This window comes from Xyrauchen texanus, chromosome 9 (genome assembly GCF_025860055.1).
Source record: "Xyrauchen texanus isolate HMW12.3.18 chromosome 9, RBS_HiC_50CHRs, whole genome shotgun sequence".
NCBI classification, from domain to species: domain Eukaryota; kingdom Metazoa; phylum Chordata; class Actinopteri; order Cypriniformes; family Catostomidae; genus Xyrauchen; species Xyrauchen texanus.
In genome coordinates this window covers 39,383,736-39,405,264 of record NC_068284.1, presented here as the reverse complement: position 1 = coordinate 39,405,264, position 21,529 = coordinate 39,383,736, and the positions used below count along the sequence as shown (strand labels likewise).

The 21,529-nt window shown below is 37.0% G+C and overlaps 1 protein-coding gene across 4 annotated transcripts in view; it reads right to left on the bottom strand.

The window, feature by feature from the left end:
• The window catches only part of LOC127648861 (rho GTPase-activating protein 12-like), a 54,098-nt gene that overhangs the window by 27,526 nt on the left and 5,043 nt on the right, over positions 1-21,529 (bottom strand). For 3 of the 4 annotated variants that reach the window (XM_052133659.1, XM_052133661.1, XM_052133660.1), the window contains exon 2: positions 17,059-17,781. In XM_052133659.1, the coding sequence (XP_051989619.1) occupies positions 17,059-17,703 (645 nt within the window). In that variant the 5' untranslated portion in view covers positions 17,704-17,781. Of the gene's footprint in view, positions 1-13,138; positions 13,226-17,058; positions 17,782-21,529 lie in introns of those variants that run through there. The other variant, XM_052133665.1, reaches the window with a different exon arrangement.

The window sequence follows — 21,529 nt, the reverse complement described above, 5'->3', positions numbered from 1 at the left end:
AAAAAAAAAAAAACTACACTGTATGATTATTTTTTTTCTCCCATTTTCTCCCCAATTTGGAATGCCTAATTCCCAGCTGCTCCAAGTCCTCGATATATATATATATATATATATATATATATATATATATATATATATATATATATATATATATATATATATATATATATATATATATATATACACACAAATTATAATTTTTTTGTCTTTTTCACTTGTCTATTTTACAATTATGTTAATAGAAGTTTTAAAATTTAGGAAATATTTCTTTTTTACATCATGTTTAGCCTGTAGTATTGTATACTTAATTTTTCATGTTAGATTTCATTGTAGAATGTTTGAAGTTTTGCATAAACATAGCAATTAACTTCTAACAATTGCATCTAACAATTAGTTTGACTTGCTAAAGACGCCATAGAAAGCCTGTTGCATAAAACAAGCTCACAGTCGTCTTTAGTAAGACAGTCTAATTTGCATTGCATTGTGGGAAAAATAAGACACTGAACAGCTTAAAAAAGTGGACGCTCCATAATTTTTTTATTTGCTGAGAATATTTGCTTATTAGAGGACTACAATGCTTCAAAATGTATTTTAATGAACACAATTAGTGATTTAACCCAAATAATTAAAAACCCAACATTTTGTTACCATTTTTGAAGTCAAAGTCTTCAACCAAGTCTCAACTCAAGCCCCTTTCAGCCCCCACTGGCTCAGCTGACAGTTATTTTCAATGGCAAAATGGAATGTAAACAAAAGTTAGCCTGAGGTGTGCTGTCTTACATTTTGGTCTTTAATTAGACTGATCTAAGTTTTTATGCAACTGGCCCCATGTCTACAATTTTGTTAAAATATCAATTGAACATGTTAAAAGTTATTTTCTAATGTATTCATTTCTAAAATTGTGTTTTAATATTTCAAGAAACATCCTTCAATATCAGGTCAAAAAAGAGCAGCAATGTGTCTCCAGAGATTTCTGAATATTTAAAGATTAAAAACAAAGAGAGATCACAGGGTCGTGCCTCTACAGCTGCAAATGAAAGAGAGAGAGATCCATAAGCCACAGCTTTTTGTACTTCTTGTACATAGTCAATATAAAGAAAAGAAAAGGAACGTATAATATTGAGATCATATTTTGAATAATAAAAGATTATAAAACTATGAGAAATGTTCTAAGGATCATTTAAGAATTAGAGTAATAGTCCAGCTTACAAATTATGCTTGCTGAAATGGCACAGCTGTTGTTATAATTTCCTGCCATCACATTAAAAAAAAATAATAAAAAAAAAAAAAAAAAAGCTCATCGTTGCAATACAATACCGACTTTGACTGAGATTCACAAAAATTGCCATTACACTTTGTCTCTTCATATATACACTGTGGGAAATCTGGTTTAAATTACAAATAGATAATACACCTTTAAAAACACATTATTTCCCACATCAACCTGCTGTGTATAACAGTTTATAACATCTCAAATAAAGTTTGTGCTTCACCTTTTGTTGTGCTCATCTTCATAAAGATGTTTATTGACTGACATCAATAAACATTGATTGTGTATTCACTGTGTGTATAGCTCCTGTCAGTCAATAAACATCCTTATGAAGAACAAACTTTATTTGCGACATTATATACAGATATAAACAGCAGGTTGGTGTGGAAATACATATATTTTTTTAATTTTCATTTGAAAGAGACACTTTCATAATACACATAAGTTATACACAACATTAGTTTTAACACTGCCATTTGTTCCACAAAATTGTGCTCTCTTGCCTTCTCTGTATCATCAGCTGAACGTCATTCTGACAGTCCACCTTTTCTCGATCAAACAAAGGCAATTATTTTTGTTTGCTGGAGTCTGCTTTACAATGTATTTTATGTTATGTAATTTTGCCTCACAAAATTTGTATAGAAGCACTGGGCTTGAGCAATCCGACTGCAAAGTTGTCGTGGAAGCTCTCATAGGCGTGCATCTCTGAATTTAGAGGGAACGATGCCGGTTGGCACTGTCGTGCGAGGGGTTAATGCGCAAATGTTTATTTTTTTCTGTTCGTTTTGTTTGGGGGGGAATTTCAGGGTTTTATTGTTGTACTAATGCTGAAATGTGGTCTTTATAATTTTGTTTTTGAAACACAATTTATTTTTATATTATATCAAAATGTCAAATGTTAATATGAGTGGATTGTCTCTCTCTCCACATGGAATGTGAATGGGATGGGGCAACCTATAAAACAAGGAAGGTTATTTCTTTTCTTAAACGTAAGAAATATGATATTGTGTTTTTTCAAGAAGCTCATCTTTCCTGCAGGAAGCTGGAAAATTTGGGAAGATATGGGGTGGACATGTTTTCTTTAGTGCTGGCTCAAGTAAAAGCAGGGTAGTCATTATATTGATAAACATCTACAATTAAAATTTCTCAAACAGATTCATGATAAATTAGGAAGAGTCATTATTGTTTTAGATGAAATTCAGGGGCAAAGATTGATTTTGGCTAATATTTTCACACCTAATGCTGATGATCAGGGCTTTTTTATAGAACTTGAAGGGATGTTGCAATCCGCTGGCACCCCTCATGATATAATATTGGGAGGAGTCATTAATCTGTTGATGGACTCCCTAGAGCAACATTGACACTTCACAGGATGTGTAAAAATGTTGGTCTTACAGATATTTGGAGACTTTTGAACCCATCTGGTGGGGACTATACATTTTTTCATCAGTCCATAAAATTTAATCTAGAATAGATTTTTTTATTATATATCCAAGTCCCTCATTTCATCTGTTGTGGATTGCTCAATTGGAAACATTGTAGTCTCAGATCATGCCCTGGTGGGTTTAGAGATGTTGCCACATACGGAGGAAAAGACATCATATAGCTGGCATTTTATTGTATCCCTTTTGCAAAATCCTGATTTCGAACCAATGTTAAAGACTGAAATCAATGTTTATATGGAGACCAACTGGTCCTCAGTATCCTCTGTGGGCGTGGCTTGGGAGGCACTTAAGGCAGTTCTTAGGGGTCTGATCATACAGTATGCCTCATTCATCAACAAATCCAAACCACGCAAACTCTTTGGAAGTTGGAATATTAATGAGGAAGTTGGAATATTAAAAGTGTAGAAGCAGAGCTGAAGCGCCGAATTGACCTGATTGAAATACAGATATAATATAATAATACTATTTTGTCACGTATAGTGGAGTTTTGGTTATTCAGGGCAAGACAGTCATACTTTGAGTCAGAGGACAAAGCATGGAATCTTTTGGCTAGATATACGTATAAAGCAGTCATTTTCTACCATTCCCTCAGTAAAATCTGCTGGTGGTGAAATTTTTACCTCGGCCATTAATATCAATAATGCCTTTAAAGAGTTTTATCTTGATCTCTATAGTTCTAAGTCTTCGTCTACTGATGAAGATATTAGAAAATTTGTGGAAGCATTAGAACTCCCTAAAAAGACTACTGAGCAAAAAAATGATCTTGATTCTGAGATAGCTTTGGAGGAGATTTATGAGGTAGTTAAGGCCTTACCTACAGGCAAGGCTCCGGGGCCAGATGGTTTTGCCGCTGAATTTTTTAGATCTTATGCTACAGATTTGTCTTAACTTTTGTTAGAAGTTTATACAGAATCATTAAAGCAGTGTTTCCAAACCATTTTTCTGCCATGGCACACTACTTTTCTACACAAAATTCTACAGCACACCACTATCCCACATAGGCTAACCACCGTTAATATTTTTTCTTTTCCATGTTTTCAGTCCATCTTAGTAGCATGTTTAATTGTAATGTTTGAAGTTCAGCTATGCAAAAAAAAAACAAGTCACATAGGTAGGCTACTCTGTGTGAGGTCACAGGTGGCAAGAGCACTAAATGGGTAATGAAAAAACAACAAATTTGCTTCTTTTCTAATTTGTAGATTTCTTCTTGCAATGCCACAACAAATTACAGGGATGCAAACTCATGAGGGGCAAAAAAGGTAAGACGGTCCATTTTTATATATATATACAAAATAAGCTAAAAGCACCAATTCCAGCTATTTTAGTGATTCAAGTTTACAATTGTGCAGAAATGGCTGCGAAATAAAAGAGTATTTTAGTGAGGCTTGCTTCTGTTTCACAAATATGTTCAGTTTTATTAACTGATTAGTTCAGTGACCCCTTTGGGAAATGTCACTAGATGGTGACAAATGAGCATCTTATGTGCTATGAGTGAATCAGTGAATCATTTTGAGTCATTCATGACTGAAATCTACCAAGAGACTTTATAGTATTTAAGCATTAAAAGAACAAAGCAGATAGTCTTCCTTCAGTCTCAGCATTATATAACAGACAAAAATAATAGTGTGTTTCAATAACGTCCTCACCTTCTCCTTTATTAAAACTTCAGAATAAGAATTATAAACACAAAGCAGATCTATGGTATCATTTTCCTACAGTAGACTATTTAAACTGCTGAGCATGGCTTTTATCAGAAAAGACCACAATAATAGACTAATAATAATAATTTTGAGTTTCATTAATGTTCTTTCGTCATTGTAAAGCGCATTTCACATGAGATGAGTCAAGGCGTCAATGCTGCGTTCAGCACCAAGTGCCACATTCGGAGTACTGAGATCTTTTGATAATTTGGTTCAACATTTTAAGATTTCAAGATCCCAGTTCTTTAGGTATTTACAGCTGTGCCACGTGCTCTGTACTATTTTTGGGAGTAGTGTACACCCTCCTAAAGTGGCAGATTCTCTGGAAACGGTGATTACTGCTTTGGGGAAAGGTCATGAAGCATCAGTGTATTACTCACTGTTAATTCAGAGTCTGGGGATGGAGCTTCGTCTTCTCTCAAGATATTATGGGAGAATGATTTAAACCTGGTATTGGAGGAGGGAGTGTGGGCTAGGATCCTAAAAAGCATCAAGTCTACATCTAGAGATGCAAGGGTCTGTCTGAAGCCCTCTAGATTGTATAGGTTGGGTCTTAAAGACACACCCACCTACTGGCGGTGCCAATCAGAAGATGGGGACACAATCCATGTATTTTGGGGATGTGTAATGATCCAAGAATTTTGGTTGGGAGTTAAGAATTTTATGTGTAAGGTGTTGAACACTGATCTTTCATTTAGCCCCAGACTCTGTATCAATTAATATGGAATAAATAAAATTGGAATCAATGAAATTGTTAAAAACAATTAATAAAAAAAGATGATCATACAGCATTTATAAAAAAACATTTTTTTTTTATGAGTGTGATATCACTGAAAGTGATGTGCATTGTCTTCACTATAAATTATGGAAACTCCATTTCTCCAGCGACTCGAACCATTGCCCTTTCTCACCTCAGTCGTTTCAGTTCGGGCTGTAGGTCGGGAGGCTGGTTCTATTACCAGACACGATTACCAGATCCCTTCCTGGACATGCATCAGGTGAGGCCGCGTTCAGTATTTCACAGCGAGCGAACATTAATTTCTGATATGTTTTGCATCCGTTTCTTGTGCGTGGGATTCACAGATCCAATAAAATCACCTAAACTGCTCGTAACGACGTTGAATGACTGGCTGTTACATCCTCTTCGAATGGCACTTGGGAGAGGGGGTGTGTCTTATAACGGAGTCAAAAATGTATTTGGTTGCCATGAGTCAACAGTACAATTATATTTTTGTCAGATATAAATAAAAAAACAATGTTGTCTTTTACCCTTGCTGCAGTATATAGACCACCTGGGCCTTATTCTGACTTCCTTATTCTGAATTTGCTCATTTTTTATCAGATCTTGTAGTTACTGTAGATAGAGCTGTTGGTGACTTCAACAATCACATAGATAATGAAAATGACACATTGGGATTAGCATTTATCGATATTCTAAACTCTCTTGGAGTCAGACAAAATGTAAGAGGACCAACTCATCGCCATAATCATACGCTAGATTTAATTCTGTCATATGGAGTTGATGTTGATAATATAAAAATTCTGTAGCAGAGCGATGACATCTCAGATCAATACCTCGTCTCTTGTATGCTGCAATCAGCTAATGTTACTCAATCTACACCACACTATTGTTCAGGTAGAACTACTCTTTCAACCACTAAAGATAGCTTCACTTATAATCTTCCAGATCTATCTCATACACTCAATAAACCCCAAAGCCCAGAAGAACTTGATGAAATAACAAAAAATATAAATGCAGTCTTCTCTAGCACTCTTGATAGTGTCGCCCCACTTAGATTATAGAAAATTAAAGAAATAAGCCCTGTACCATGGTAAAATGATCACACTCATGCTCTTAAGAGAGCAGCTTGGAATATGCTCATTTCTACAGAAAAATAGTATATACGAAGAATTTCAGTCAGGATTTAGGCCTCATCACAGTACAGAAACGGCACTTATCAAAGTTACAAATTACTTGCTCTTATCATCTGATCGCGGCTGCATTTCTCTTCTAGTGCTTTTAGATCTATCGTGTCGAATGCAGCACTAAGATCACGACATTCTCTTGAATAGGCTGGAGAATTATGTTGCCATTTGTGGAGTTGCATTAGCATGGTTTAGGTCCTATTTAGCAGGCCACTACCACTTTGTCTATGTAAATGTGGAATTGTCAAACCAAACAAAAGTAAAGTATGGAGTGCCACAGGGATCAGTTTTAGGACCTCTGCTTTTCTCCTTGTATATGCTTCCCCTGGGAGATATTTTCAGGAATCGTGGAATAAGTTTCCACTGCTATGCCGACGATACACAACTTTAGATTTCTTCAAAACCTGATGAGATTTCACAATTCTCCTAATTAGCAGAGTGTATCAATGAAATAAAAGATTGGATGGCCAGAAATTTCCTTCTACTCAATTCTGACAAATCAGAGGTACTAATTATTGGACAAAAAAACTCAACAAAAAAAGCCGCTAAAATACAAGATTCTATCGAGAGTCTTAGACTCTCGATGGATGTACCATTACATCATCTTGAACAACGAAGAACTTAGGTGTCATATTTGATACCAATCTGTCCTTTGAAAATCAAATTACCAATGTTTGTAGAACAGCATTCCTCCACCTAAGAAATATTGCTAAATTAAGGCATATGATCTCGGTTGCTGTTGCCGAAAAACAAATTAATGCATTCATGACCTCAAGACTAGATTATTGTAATGCATTACTGGGAGGATGTCCAGCAAGATCAATAAATAAACTTCAATTGGTTCAAAATGCAGCAGCCAGAGTGCTAACGAGAACCAAGAAATATGATCATATTAGCCCCATTTTATCATCGTTATATAGGCTACCTGTTAAATTTTGTATTAATTAAAATAATTCTGTTAACTACATACAAAGCTTTGAATGGTCTAGCTCTGCAGTACTTAAGTGATCTTCTACCATGCTATATTCCATCACGTTCATTAAGATCGCAAAATTCTGCGATGCACCTCACTGATCTCTGACTGCATCCCCTCGGTCTATTGATGGACTACACACTTGAAATGGAATAAATAGACTATCAACTGCCAACATAAGCCTTCATCAGCCAATTAACAAGGACAATTGCATCTATGTAAACTTCTGCAGTTAATCCAGGATGGACTTCAAAGACATTGGTCATTAATCTTACAGTTCATACAAAATCTATGTTTAAACACTGTCCCTTAACGCTTACTTAGTTTAATAGTTTTAAACCATGACATGCACTATACATAAGAAATATTGACATTATATTCATGATGTTAGCCAGAGGGGATCAGGCCCCCACAGTGAGTCTGGTTTCTCCCAAGTTTATTTTTCTCCCATTAACCAACATCTTTTTGAGTTTTGTTTTCCTTGCCACAGTCGCCTTTGGCTTGCTCACTGGGGTTATTAATACAATTATTATTTTATTACTTATTTTTATACACGATTAACAATCTTATTTTATCTAATTACACAATGATGACTCATCAACATTATAGACATTACAGTTTTATCTTCTGTTAATTCCTGATCTTCTGTAAAGCTGGTTTGAAATGATGTGTGTTGTGAAAGGCGCTATACAAATAAAATCGACTTGACTTGACTTAAATTATTGGGCATAACTTCCTAAAATTTATCCATCTTTGATTGGCTGATATTCCCATTCCTTTGAACAGCTGTATGTTGTTGTCTGAAGTTTTATCACAACTATTAAAGCATAGTCTCCACCACATATGAAGATAATTCATGTATAATTAAAGTCTTTCGTTAGAATAAAAAAAATCTAGTTGCATTTAATGAATATTTCAAATACTGTATAATACAGTATTTCCCACATAATTCTGTTTTTGCAGTGAAGGAGCATGTTACGATTTACTGGTTCATGTTTCGGCGTGACTAAGGGTTTTTCATGAGTCATTTTAACCGACTGATTAAAAAGATCTGGCTACTGGTTCATACATTGCTTGTTTTTGTTTGCAGCCAGCGGAGACAATGCAAGAGAACAAAGTGTTGTCTTTGTATTATTTCACCATTCCCAGTCATTTGATCTCAACACATTTAATTCAGACTGCTTTCATACTCATAACTCTGATAAAACAAAACTTTTTAAAGCAACACTGGTATAAGTGGCAAGCTGTAAGTGAACATTTTGTAATCTTTGTAATTGTTTTCTCCCCAATTGAGTCAATAGCAGGTTTGGTATTCATTTGTGCTGTTTGTGGAAAGCCGTGGCTACAGAAAGACATCTACACAGAATGAGCATGTATCTATTTGAGTGTGTGTCAGTAGGAGCACTAGCAACATGCGAGTGCTGGAATGAGGAAGCGTATGTGCTCAAGCGGCATGTCAGAACAGAATCCCAGAAGAGAGCAAAGCTCCCTCTACCACACTATGTTGTCTCTCTCTACCTCTGGAACTCCTCCAGTTTGCCTCTCTTAGTCTAGAACTATGTTTCTCTCTCTCCCTCTAGAATTCCTGTTTTCTCTCAGTACTTATATAGCACCCTCTCTATATCTCTCTCCACCTCGATCACTTATTTTTTCCTCTCCCTATACCTCTATTACACTGTCTACCTCTATTTAACCCTCTCTTCTCTTCAATTTTAATTGCTTAGGGCTCAAAGGTAAGGATTATTTCTGCTGCCACAGTCAGTCCTGTGGTTCCGATTTTTACTTGCCTTATATTATCATTGGCCCGCCACAAAAAAAATAAAAAATACATATACACATATTGACAAAAATACTTTAAATACTTTTTTTAAAGGCATTCGCAAGGCATAAAAACAAATTTAAGGGCAATTCAAACAGAATGCATTCTTGCACAAAAACAAAGCACAATGGTCAAAGATGTCCGTCTAGTGCATGTATAGGAATTAGGGCTGTTAATCGATACAAATTTGTAATCGAATTAATTATATTATGTCCCAATTAATTAATCATGATTAATCGTATATACAAATATTTGCTGAGAAAGCCCCTCATATAACAATAATTCAATATATAATGCTGAAATAATTCAAGTCAAGTTAAATATAGTTTAATACTTAGAACACATCTTGAGATCCCTTAGTTCGAATTTGCGTGAAAGAGTTTTGAACGCAAGAACGTAAAGAATGTCTGTTTTGTGCTGTCTGGTTGTTTTCTTCACTGTATAATCTGCGAGTTGCCACACAGCTGAAAAGTCAATTACTGCCCTCTGGAGTAAACAGGTGGTACTACAAGCTTGCATTTCTCAGGAGTCTTCCTTATTACAATCCGGGGGCATAGCGATTAATTGCGTTAATTTTATTACCGCGTTACTTTTAATCAAATTAATCACACTGAATTAAGGCGTTAAATCGACAGCACTAATAGGAATAAAACTGAAAAACAGCATGGGCAGATTCAAAAAAAAAATGATAATAATCTAAGTGATTAAATGATTAAAAAAAAAATAATAATAATCTAAGATTTTGTGAAACTGCCCCAATGTCCCAATTGGGCAATTAACAGTTCATGAAGAACTGGCCTGAAACCCTCTCACACTGGCCCAGGGCTAATTTCAAACCTCAAAGTGTTTTAATTTGTTTATTTCAAGTTACCACTAAATCTCTGTCCACTGCCACGGTGTTCTCTTTTACCTTGTCTTCCTTACATTTTTGACATTATTAGACTTCCCACCAAAATCAACATGCCCTTACAAAACTGCATCAGACATGTATGTGCTTGAGTCTGTTTCTATGCCGCTCTCTAATAGGCCCACAAAAAGGATTGAGTGAATCAAAGAAAGAAATGTTCAAAAGAAAAGGAAACTGAAAAAGAGTATGGAGGGAAAGAGAGAATAAGAGCGAGAAAAAATCTATTCATGCCATTAAAAAAACTTCCTCAAAACACAGTAAAACAAAACATTTCTACATTTAAATATTTGGATGCTGTCCAGATCTATACAAAAAACCAGGCCAAAGTACCCAAGCATGCATGCACTTTAACTAGTGAATGAAGGAGAGGACACATTTACTTGTAATCTATTAATTTTTGAAAGAATCATTTTTAAGTGTCTCTCTCTTGATCACTAATGGTCCTCTCTGGGTAACAAACACACAGTTTCTAGTTTGTTGATGTATGTGATGTTGCCACATTTTGGTGATGTGGCAACATCACCAAAATGATCTGTGATCTGTGATCATGTATAGACTACACACACACACACACATCATGATTAAAAATCTAATCCACTCAGAGACACAACTGACCAACCAAGAGCTCCTCACTTTATGAAGAATAATCCTCTGTGTCTATGTGTGTGATATATATATATATATATATATATATATATATATATATATATATATATATATGAGAGAGAAAGAGTGAGAGAGCCTATACATCTGTGATTAAATCATAAAATAATACAAACCATGATTTATATTTTAGTGATTATTACCATCATTATAATTATGTTTAGATTTATAATACTAGATTTAGTATTAATAATTTTTCGCCTTAAACCCTCAACAACCCACAATAAGTGATGTATTTGCACAGACAACAAAATATCCGACCGGTAGCCCATGATGGAGAGAATGCACAAATGAAGTAGGTTAATTGCCAAAGAGATGTTTCCCTTCACAACTGTTGAAAAGCCATCTTTCAAAAAGTTGAACAACACCTTTTTTTCAGTTTCATTTGAATTTTTAGTTGAAAAAAATACAAATTAAAGTTCATAGATTGAAATCAAGCTGCCTTGCATTATTTTGTAGGCTATTGATAAACAAAAATGACCCCATATAGTACCACTTAGCGTCCAACCAGCAGTAATTCTGGTGTTAGTCGGTTTGAACGTGAACACATCACCAGTGTGAAAATACTGATGTTGTGGCAAGTCTACAAGGCAAGTAACCCTTGGCAAAACAATAAATAAAGCAAATTAAAAAGTTTTTAAAGGGCAACAATCTGAATTTGGCTTGATCGAAGTTTAACAGAAGTGTGTGTAGACTTGGTAATCATAATTTCTCTCCATCCATAAGTAATTAGTTCTAACAATTTATCAGAAATAACCATTTTAAATGTAACATACAACATAAACCTTTACTTGTTACTCAAGTGCCTAAAAAAAAAATCCTGATTATCTATTAAATATGTGATGCCACTAACACGGAAAACTTCAGAAAATCCAGTGATTAAGTTATTCCTGTCCACTAAACTGGGACATAAAAAGGTACACTTTAAACACTGTTGTGATTATTAAATAATCGCCTAATCGCAGATATTTGACCTAACCGTGGTTATTTGAGATAACCCCGGTTTTTGTACACTTCACATTTTACTGACCAAAAAAGGGAATGAACAGTGTGTTTGAGTTTCTCCAACTGTATCAGCAACACTACGCTCCGCACTGAGTGCAGCTCCTGAAAAGAAACCACTTCTGAACTGGTGTGAAGCTGCGATCCATGCGCCGTCTGCGAAGGTTCGCACCTGATAAATTACTTGTAAAGGTTTATGAAGCACACATACACCTATGACAGATGCATTACAATTTGTTTGACAATGAATCGTCAGTTAAATTTCAAAATTGTGACTCTAACTGTGGTTTAAAGTCAACTATATGCACAAAGCCTAAGACAGCTTAAACTCTTTAGCTGACAGCTGCCTTCTAAGAAGAGAATAGGAATTAGCATTAAAATCACAATCCTATTTGTGCATTTATTCCAGGGGGACATTACATAAAATGACCCAAACTTAATTTCACTTCAAGAAGAGTGAAGTTTGAAATAAAGCTGTGAAAAAATCACAAGTGATGCTGAGTATGGTGAAAGTTGATCCATGTTTACAGTCAGTCATATTAACAGTAAAACTGCAGTAATACCATTATGTAAGTTCTAGTGAAATAGGTCCACTGAACACTAAAATTCTGTCGACAGAGCAAACAGATTAAAACAGTTTATGTGTTTTTCTGAGGAATTCTGAGGAATCAGAATTCAGACCGTTATTTACAATCACATTATTGAAGCGCTGTGTAATGCAAAGCCAAATAAAAAACTCACATGTGTGCCAGTGATTTGTAGTGTGCTGTGTAGCGGTTTGTGTTAAAATCAAATGTGATGTGTAAAAGCTATGTGTATCTTTTTTTGCATTAGTCCATGTTTTTTATAATTTGGGTGTATTCTTGCTGTTCTCAGGCAAGCTGTCCATGTAGCAGAGCAATGCACATAACATACACATGCTAGAAACTCACTTATACTTACACACACACACATGCTTGCTTTGCCTTTGACACAAACACATGCACATCCTGGTCACATCACCCAGTCACAACAATTTTGGCAATACTTTAATTACATGTCCCCGCTCTGTTTCTTAATTTGATAGAAACTGCCGTTCTCTGTGTATGTGTACACGCATGCCTACAGAGAGTCCCGTGTTAGTGTGTGAATTTCAAGCTTCAAACTGCACTCGCATGGCTAAGAGAGGAAACATAAACTTCCATCATAAATGTAAAGTTGTCAATGGTCCTGTGACTTAAATGTTTGTGTATTGGAGAGGAGAAAGTCAAAGAGACAGAGAGCATGAGAAAGCAAGAGAGTGAGAGAAAAAATGCTTTTCCTTCCTCTGGTAAAATCAGTTATTGTATCTTTGTGCAGTAATTGGGGCTATGTGCATTCATCTGCTTCAATTCTGCAGAATGTAAAAAATGTTAATGTATGGCACAAATGGAAAGTGTGTGTGTCTATCTTACCGGTCCCTCTGGGTACATGGTGTCTCTGCAGTGCTGTTCAATGCAGAATATCCTATAATAGCGAGACGCCGCTGCAATCGACTGATACTGAAACACTGGATAGAGGATGCTAGAGCCATTGCACAGTGCCAATGCACACACAAACAAACACACACACACACACACACACACACGCACACGCATCAACACTCCCTCACTCCTCCTATTCAACACAGTCACATTATGCTGCTGAATAGCCTGACCCAAACACTCTCTCACTATCCCGCTGTCCCCCCATCCACCCCACAACACACACACACACACTCACGGCTGAAAGTGATGAGGTTGTGAAAGCAGACTGAGGGTTTTCTCTTTCTTCCCTCAAACTTTCAAAGTTACCACTTTGATGGACAAAGACTAAGAAAAAAGAGAGGAATTGTGGTGTGGTGTGCAGTTCAAAAAAATTCTCCACTTCCCTGTCAGTGAACTTTGGTCGCACACATTAACAGACAGGTTCACACAAACAGAACACGCCTTGCTCAAGCTGTTTCAAAGAGCAAAGACACATATTTTGGTTTGGAGATTTTCAATGTTTACAGTTTCCATTAAAGGTAGTATATCACAAAGAGCATGCATGGGAACCGTTGTTCCAAACTTGTATGATATTCTTTCTTCTGTGGAACACAAAAGATGTTAGTCTGAATGACGGTCTCTGTCACCATTCACTTTCATTGCATCTCTTTTCTAAAAAAAATAAAGTGAATGGTGACTGTCATCTCTTTTTTGTGTTTCATAGGAGAGAGAAAGTCATAGGGGTTTGAGAATGATGATGAGAATTTTCACAACTTAGATATAACAGTTTTTTATCCTGTGGTCCTGTAGCCGCCACCAAATAGTCAGAGAATTTTATTGCAAACAATTTTTTCAGCAAAACTGTTTGCACTGCACTGCATCCCTTACGGACTCAAAACAGCCCATATATTCATTACATTGCACACAAAGAGGAACCATTGCATCAGAGAAAGTAAAACAGTAAGAGGATACACAAGAATGTTTGTGTCAAACAAGTTCAGAGCACTGTATCCTGCAACATCATATCACATTGTAAACCTGATAACCAGAGACTGCTGCAGGCCTGTGTATGTGTGAGTGTGAGATAGAAAGAGGGTGAGAGAGTGAGTGTGAGACAGTGCGAGAGAGAGAAAGAGAGAGAGAGAGAGAGAGAGAGAGAGAGAGAGAGAGAGGGTGAGAGTGAGTGAGCATTTAAAATAAGGCATTCATCTCATCCTACACATGCCATGATGAAAAAACAGCAAACAGTCGCTGTTTAGCAGAAATGCTGTGATGATGCAGCAGGAGGAAAGACAGAAAAACAGAGGGAGGAGATTACAAAAATAAGAGGTTCAAAGAGGAGAGGTATTGTGACCCTGTGTGTGTGTGTGTGTGTGTGTATGTGTGTGTGTGTGTGTGTGTGTGTGTGTGTGTGTGTGTGTGTGTGTGTGTGTGTGTGTGTGTGTGTAAGAGAGAGAGAGTTAAAGCAAAAGAGAAAATCTATTCACATAGCCATAATTAAAACTGACTGAGTAATTACGGCTCAAAACAGAGCCATTGAAAGGAATGTTTCACAAATAGTTGTTTATGTTGTGGCAGAACGACCCGCTCATCCATCTCACCTTCGTCGCCCCGCCTCTTAGGGCCATCTTTCAGCCAGGCTCACAATGGGAGTGGGCTGAGACGAGGAGGGTAGCGGATGATGAGGTACAACTAAAGTGAGAGGAGCCTCATTAACGCTGCCGAAATGGTGAAAAACACTATAGATATAACAATAACTCGACTGGCTTCAGATAATTAATTAACATGCTTAAAAAAAAAATGTAAACAGTCATGCATTAAAAGACTTGTCTTAGGAAAGTTGGTTTTAGCTAAATGTACATAAACCTGCTCAGGACACAATTATTTTTCCAGCATAATAGCTGGTGTGCATATACGATTTTAAGGTGTGTAAACATGTTAATTATTTTGTAATATTGTGGTTCAGTAATTATATGGCACATGGCTTGACAAATGTAAGCTAACTGAAAAACAAGCAGAACAAGAAATTTAAATTTCACAATCTACAAGCTGTGTTGATATACAATTATGTGTAACAAATTATTTAAAAGTCATTAAATGTCATATTTACTAAGTTATATTGACATACATCAATATTTGATTTTGTAGGATTTCTACTCGGGCAGTGAATATAGTACTAATCAAAAGTTCTATGAGCAATGGAATCACTAAGAATCGCTATGAAGTCAGATGCGGACAAATTTTTATGGGCGGACTCATTTGATTACAACACTGTCTTCTATCTCTTTGTCTGCACACACTGATGTCCTTGCATGTCCAGGAGCAGAGAGGGGAGGGTACCGGCTGAGTTAGTTACGACACCGGGGGATTGGAACATATGTCGCGGCATGCTTCCTTCCCCTCACACTCGCCACGGTCCAGGGAAGCTAAGCTGCCAAAGGAACTGCCGCCACTCGTGCCACGGAGGGGAGTGCATGTGGATGCCTGACCCTGTTCCTGGATCCTCCTGTGGACACTCCCCATCCCTACACAACGTCCCTTTCACCGTGAGGTTGCCAGATTCCCCTTTAGTTTGGACACTTTTCACCTTGCACATTTTTATTGCCCTTTTTGGACATTTTATGTTTATTATTTCCAGTAAACGCCTCTCAGAGACTTGACCCACTGTGTCTGTCTCTTGCTCACCCCACCACAAGATATTTAAGGGTATCAAATATAACCTCAAAAAAAAAAAAAAAACTGCAGAATTAAAGTGTATCAAACAGGAAAAAAAATAATGTTTTTAAACTGCAGATTTTCCTTAAATCTGTTTTCAAAACACTGAAATAGTGTTAATTTTATTCTTCTAAGTTGTTCAAAAGGGGTACGAGACAGTAATGGCCAAGCAAGGTTTTGGAAAAAATTGAAGAGATCAGTAGGGGTCAGGGCTCCAGACTAAAAAAATGACTTAGAAGCAACTGGCTGCTAAACTGAAACATGGCTGTTGGCCGGAGCCAAATGGCTGTTTTTAGTTGCCAAATCAGAGAACTGCTGTTCAGAAACAAGATTGAAAGCCAAAGGAAGAAGCTGATAACCCATTAATCGGAGGTTTAATAAACAGACTATATTGTATATAGGATACGTTTGCATTCCTTTTTGTCTCAGATGTTCACACCCCTTTCACAATTTATACAAATATAAGACATAAAAGATTTTTTTATTTTGTACTGCCCTTCAGAATCTACATTACAGATATTTACAAGTATAGTATGCATATAGTAGTGTGTTGCCTTCTTGAGCATCAATGAATGTTTGCACCTTGTCTAATAGTTGCGTAAAAGTCCCTCAATTGTCCTAAGTGTCAAAAGTTTGATCTCATATATATATATATATATATATATATATATATATATATATATATATTTATGAATAATAATCACCAGAAGAAGAAAAAAGCAGTACACACTACAGGACCTTTAATTTTGAAATGCCTGCACTCTCAGATGTGAAACTGATTCAAACTGCTAACCAGAGCTCCTGAGTTCAAACCATCAGTTCTTTTGGGTGATTCATGAAAAAGACCTAATTCAAAAGAGTAATTTGTTTATGACTCTCTCGAGCTGGGTTTGTTGCTGTGTGCAGTGTAGCGACTAGCAAGCTTATCACAACAGAACGTGTGAAAAGCGTTACGAGACACACTGGTGGTGCACGCTCTAAAGATGTATTTAAAAACTCCAAAGATGATATCTGACAAAACCGCATATGACAACCCGACTGTCGCCAATGTGACTAGATGTTAAAACAATTATTTTTGGTAAACCATTTTAGTTGCAGTCTGGAGCAACTAATTGCAGTTATACTCTGCATGGAGGTTTACAAATTATTCTCACCTGCAGGTTATCGATGGAACCGCTGCTGAGCTCTTCCCCAGACTCAGAGTCATTTTGGTTCTTAACCAAGCCTCCTCGCTCTCTGGCTAACTCTTCCTGAATTGCACTTTTTTCCCGTCCTTGATCCCGCTTCTCCAACTCCCTGTTTTTGTCCCTTTCTCCATCAGTTTTGTGACTTGGGGACTCTGCTCTCAATAGAGGAAGCGAACCGTGGGTTGTGTTTATTTGTGTGTAGGGGGCATGCCCTGTAGGGCTGCCCGGGCTGCCCCGGTCATCTCTGGGTGGCAATAACTTGGTGCTTTGCCCAGTGGAGGGGGATGGGCTCTTCTTCTCATCTGATCGCTGGATATCCAGGGCAGATGGCCGAATGTTTCCAGTTCCCCCTCTTGCCCCCAACCCTGTTTGCGGGAGGGGTTTTGGAGGGGGCATGAGAGCTCGTCGCACTTCTCGTACATACTGTGCCGGAACATAGAAGGGCTTACTGCCCTCCTCCTTGCACACCTGCCACCAGTCATCATTGGTCTTCTTTATTAGCAGATAACATTCCCCCTGTTTAATGGTGATTAAACGGTCTTTGGATTTATAATCATAGTCGTATTCCACCTCTATGTACCTCTGACCAGGAGCCAACGGGCGGTCTGCCATCGTTGCCAGAGGTCAAAGGTCATCAGCAGGAAGAAAGGAGCATAGTGAGGTGCGTGCGGTGTGTTGATATGGATACAGCTGAATGAGAAAGAGACAAAGAGGGAAGACATTTTATTAGAAATACCAGTGACTGATGTCTGTTTCAGAGTGTGAAACAAAAAGTGAAGTTGTTTAACAGTTTAAAAATTACAGACATGGTCATTTATTTAACTTGCTTATTGAAGTAAGTGATGTGGTAAATGACTGAAGAGTGATTTACAAGCACATGTACATTGCTAATGGTTTCCCTTGACTGCTGTAAAATTACCCGGGCCCGACAGGAACTGAGAACTAGTTGGGTTTCGGGTCAAGTTTGGGTCAGGTTCAGGTTTTTAATTAATTAAAAAATAAACAGGACTACCGAACTTGTTTCGCACACGCGCTCTCACTCACAGACATGCTCAAATGGACAGGTTAGGGGCTTTTCCCAACGAACGTGTTTTTGCATGCTTTTTTTTGCATTGTATACTTAAATAAACATGGTTTTTGTGCCGGCTGGGCAATCAGAAGCCTATCGTAAACCAGTCATGTTTTGCACTAACATGAGAGTCGAACCGTAACATAAAGCTGCTTGGTAGGTTTTATGTGACTACCTCAAACATGGTGCATCACAGTGTTTGTGTAGCCTACAGTTTTAACTTCTGTTTTTGAGGACATATTTAAAAATACAGAGAAATGCAATCAAACATTATTACATTACTCATCAAGATTGCCAGAGATGATACTATGCCCATATGACAGGTAACGTAATTACATATATATAAACATTTTCAATTGTAACAGTAGAATCATTATTAACATTGATGGAGCAGATGGTTATATTTGGATTTTAGCCAGAGCATATAATATTATGTTTACGTCTTGTTTGAGAATCCCAACCATATTACATAACAGATAGCAGCGATCTTCCTAACTAAATAAGTAATCCTCTTTCTGAACAAAACAATGCACAAAATAAGAAGAGAAGAGTGTTAGGTAAGCTAACAAAGTTGGTATATATAATTAATTACCGACCACCAGCAGAGAACGCAGTGATTCGGGAGTTTATCTCAATTGAGACTGAATTCAATATTATGTAATATGGTGTCCAAACACAGAGTCCAAGACATCATTGCTCCCCCACTGCCACTTTTGCTTGGGTCTCTTATACTCCCTGTACTCTCATTGAAGTTTTCAATTTATTTAAGATTTGGAAACGCACGGAACAGTTTGCAAATTTGCACCGGCCCTGAAACCCGCCCCTGAACCGTCAGTGGAAAATGGTTAAGTGTCAAGTTAAAAAGAACTTAAGTTTCAAAAACACATGTCGAGAAGTATTTCATTCATCGCACTGCGTCTACATTGTTTTTAGCAGATGTGTAACAAAGATTCAACATTTTTAACAAGTTCAGGCTACAAAGAGTTGACCGTTACATTGTTTAGCATTATACCACATTGTTCTGCACCAGGCAAAATTTCAGCACTTGATAAATAATAAGGCTATGCTTTTTTCCCTTCTGCTCTAATGTGCTTAGGGGCTGCCATGCCTCATTAAAATGGTGTCACAATATGGTTACGAATGTTGCCTATGATGCTTACATAAAATACAGCCCATTGCAACTGTACTTGTTAGGAGAATAAATTATCAAGTCAGTGAGCGATTTCAGGTTTAGGTCGGGTTCGGGCTTAAAACCTGAAGTTACCGTTTGGGCGGGTAGGATTGGGCCACACTGTCACGGGTATGGGTCGGGTTTCACTTTAAGGCCCGTGTAGACAACAGAGCTCAACGTTAACGCTTGTCCGCATGTCCGGGACAATAATGAAAGAAATCTCCAGCTATATTTGTGATATGGTTAAGTTTAATTGTGAATTAGCCTAGGCCTGTGTCACTTATTACAATGATTATATTCTTATTCTGCTGTTAAAAATAATCTACAGTGTGTAGGCTGCCACATAGAGTAGAAGCAAGAGGTGTCTTTTTAAAGAACAGGTTAGAACAAGAAGTCACTTAGAAACAACGATGCCTTGCTTGATCAATATGCTTGAAAATAAATTAAAGGACTTCTGACCCGACACTTAAATAGCCACACTTTTATAGCCGCACTCATGTGGGAGCCACCGCGACCTCTCTATTTTTATAACATGCCCCCAGAAATTTTAAGATGGCAGTTATTAACCCCCTTATCAAGAACCCACATATTGGTCCTGTAGATTGGATAATTATTGATCAATCTCAAATTTCCCATTTATGTCTAAAATCCCAGAAAGTGAGTGAACTAAGTTTACTATTTTTACAGAGAAATGGTATCGGTGAAGAACTTCAATCAGGATTCAGGACCCATTATAGTAAAGAAACCACACTTGTCAAAGTTACAATTGACTTGCTTTTTATCATCTGACCTCGGACTGAATCTTTTTTTTTTGTGCTTTTAGATCTTAGTGCTGCCTTCAACACCACAGTCCACAAAATTATTTTGGGTTGGCATGAAATTTATGCTGGCATTTGTAGTCAGGCATTAGGTGTGCACCAATCGATCATCCACTGATCTAAATTGGCTGATCTTCATCTTAAATATGTGATTGGAGATCAGCTGATCATGCCTAGATTCAGGGCCGGTCTTTTTTGCAGTATGAAGGGAATCACATAAACTACCGGTCAAAAGTTTTGAAACACTCGACTAAAATTTGTAGTAATTATCCATATATTTTTTTAATCGGCAGTTAAGTTTTCAGCAAATGTAGCCCCCAAACATGCCAGTCTTCTTTTTTATTTCTAAATCGCAAGCTACAATGAATGAAAGCAATGTCCTCCTCTGGCTTTATGTCTTATAATGACGCTTATAAATAGTGCAAAAATGTGTGCGATTGCTCCGAAATTCGCCAGATCATTAAGTGGTGTTGTATACCACTGCATCTGTACGCTTATCAGATAAACTGACTCGTAAAGTGTGAAGGGGCTCACGGCCTCCTGAGTGTCAAACCTTGCAATGTGTATGCCTGGCTTAAGTGGTTATGAAGACGCAGAAATTGTATGCAATTTTAAGATCCATGAAAAAGAAACTTACAAGCTCTTGGTGCACTTCATCCTTATGCAGTTGTGCAAAGATGCTCTGGTTAGAAAAGAAACATTTAATGAAGCTTTGCTACAGTTGCCATGGTGTCATTCGGACAGTTTTAATGTTTATGTTGAGATTTTGCTTATATCTCATTGAGTTAGACAAGGACGCTGACATGCTGTCTTACTAGTATAGAGCATTTGATATATCTTTGACTGTCTCAAAGCATATGAGCAACTCTATTAAACATTCTCCCTGAGACACGATGATGGGGTCAGACATAAATTGTACAATCACCACAAGTGGCACTGCAGTGATTTTCTTCACACCTTTACACACCCACACTCTTGCTCTTCTCAACCACATACATACAGTAGATTTATTAAACAGCTATAGAAATCTTTAATCTTTAATCATTTTTGCATTAAATATAGTTTATACAAGCTGCTTGGGTTTATACAGGTTTATATAGTTTATACAGGCTGCTTGGGTTTGACCACAGATAAATTTGCGAATCGTATTAAATTGGGAATGGGCAAATTTCAAAAATACTATAGAAGTTTTAAAATACATACTGCACATTTCTACATTGATTTATTTAGATATCATTAAACCTATGCATACCAGGCCCCTTACAAAAGTGACTGAGCTCAACCCAAGGAAAGGCAGCAGGGAAGCTGAATTTGAAAGTATCATCAGATACTGAAGTTGTATCGAGAGGATTGATATTCGCACAAAAATATTGGTACCAA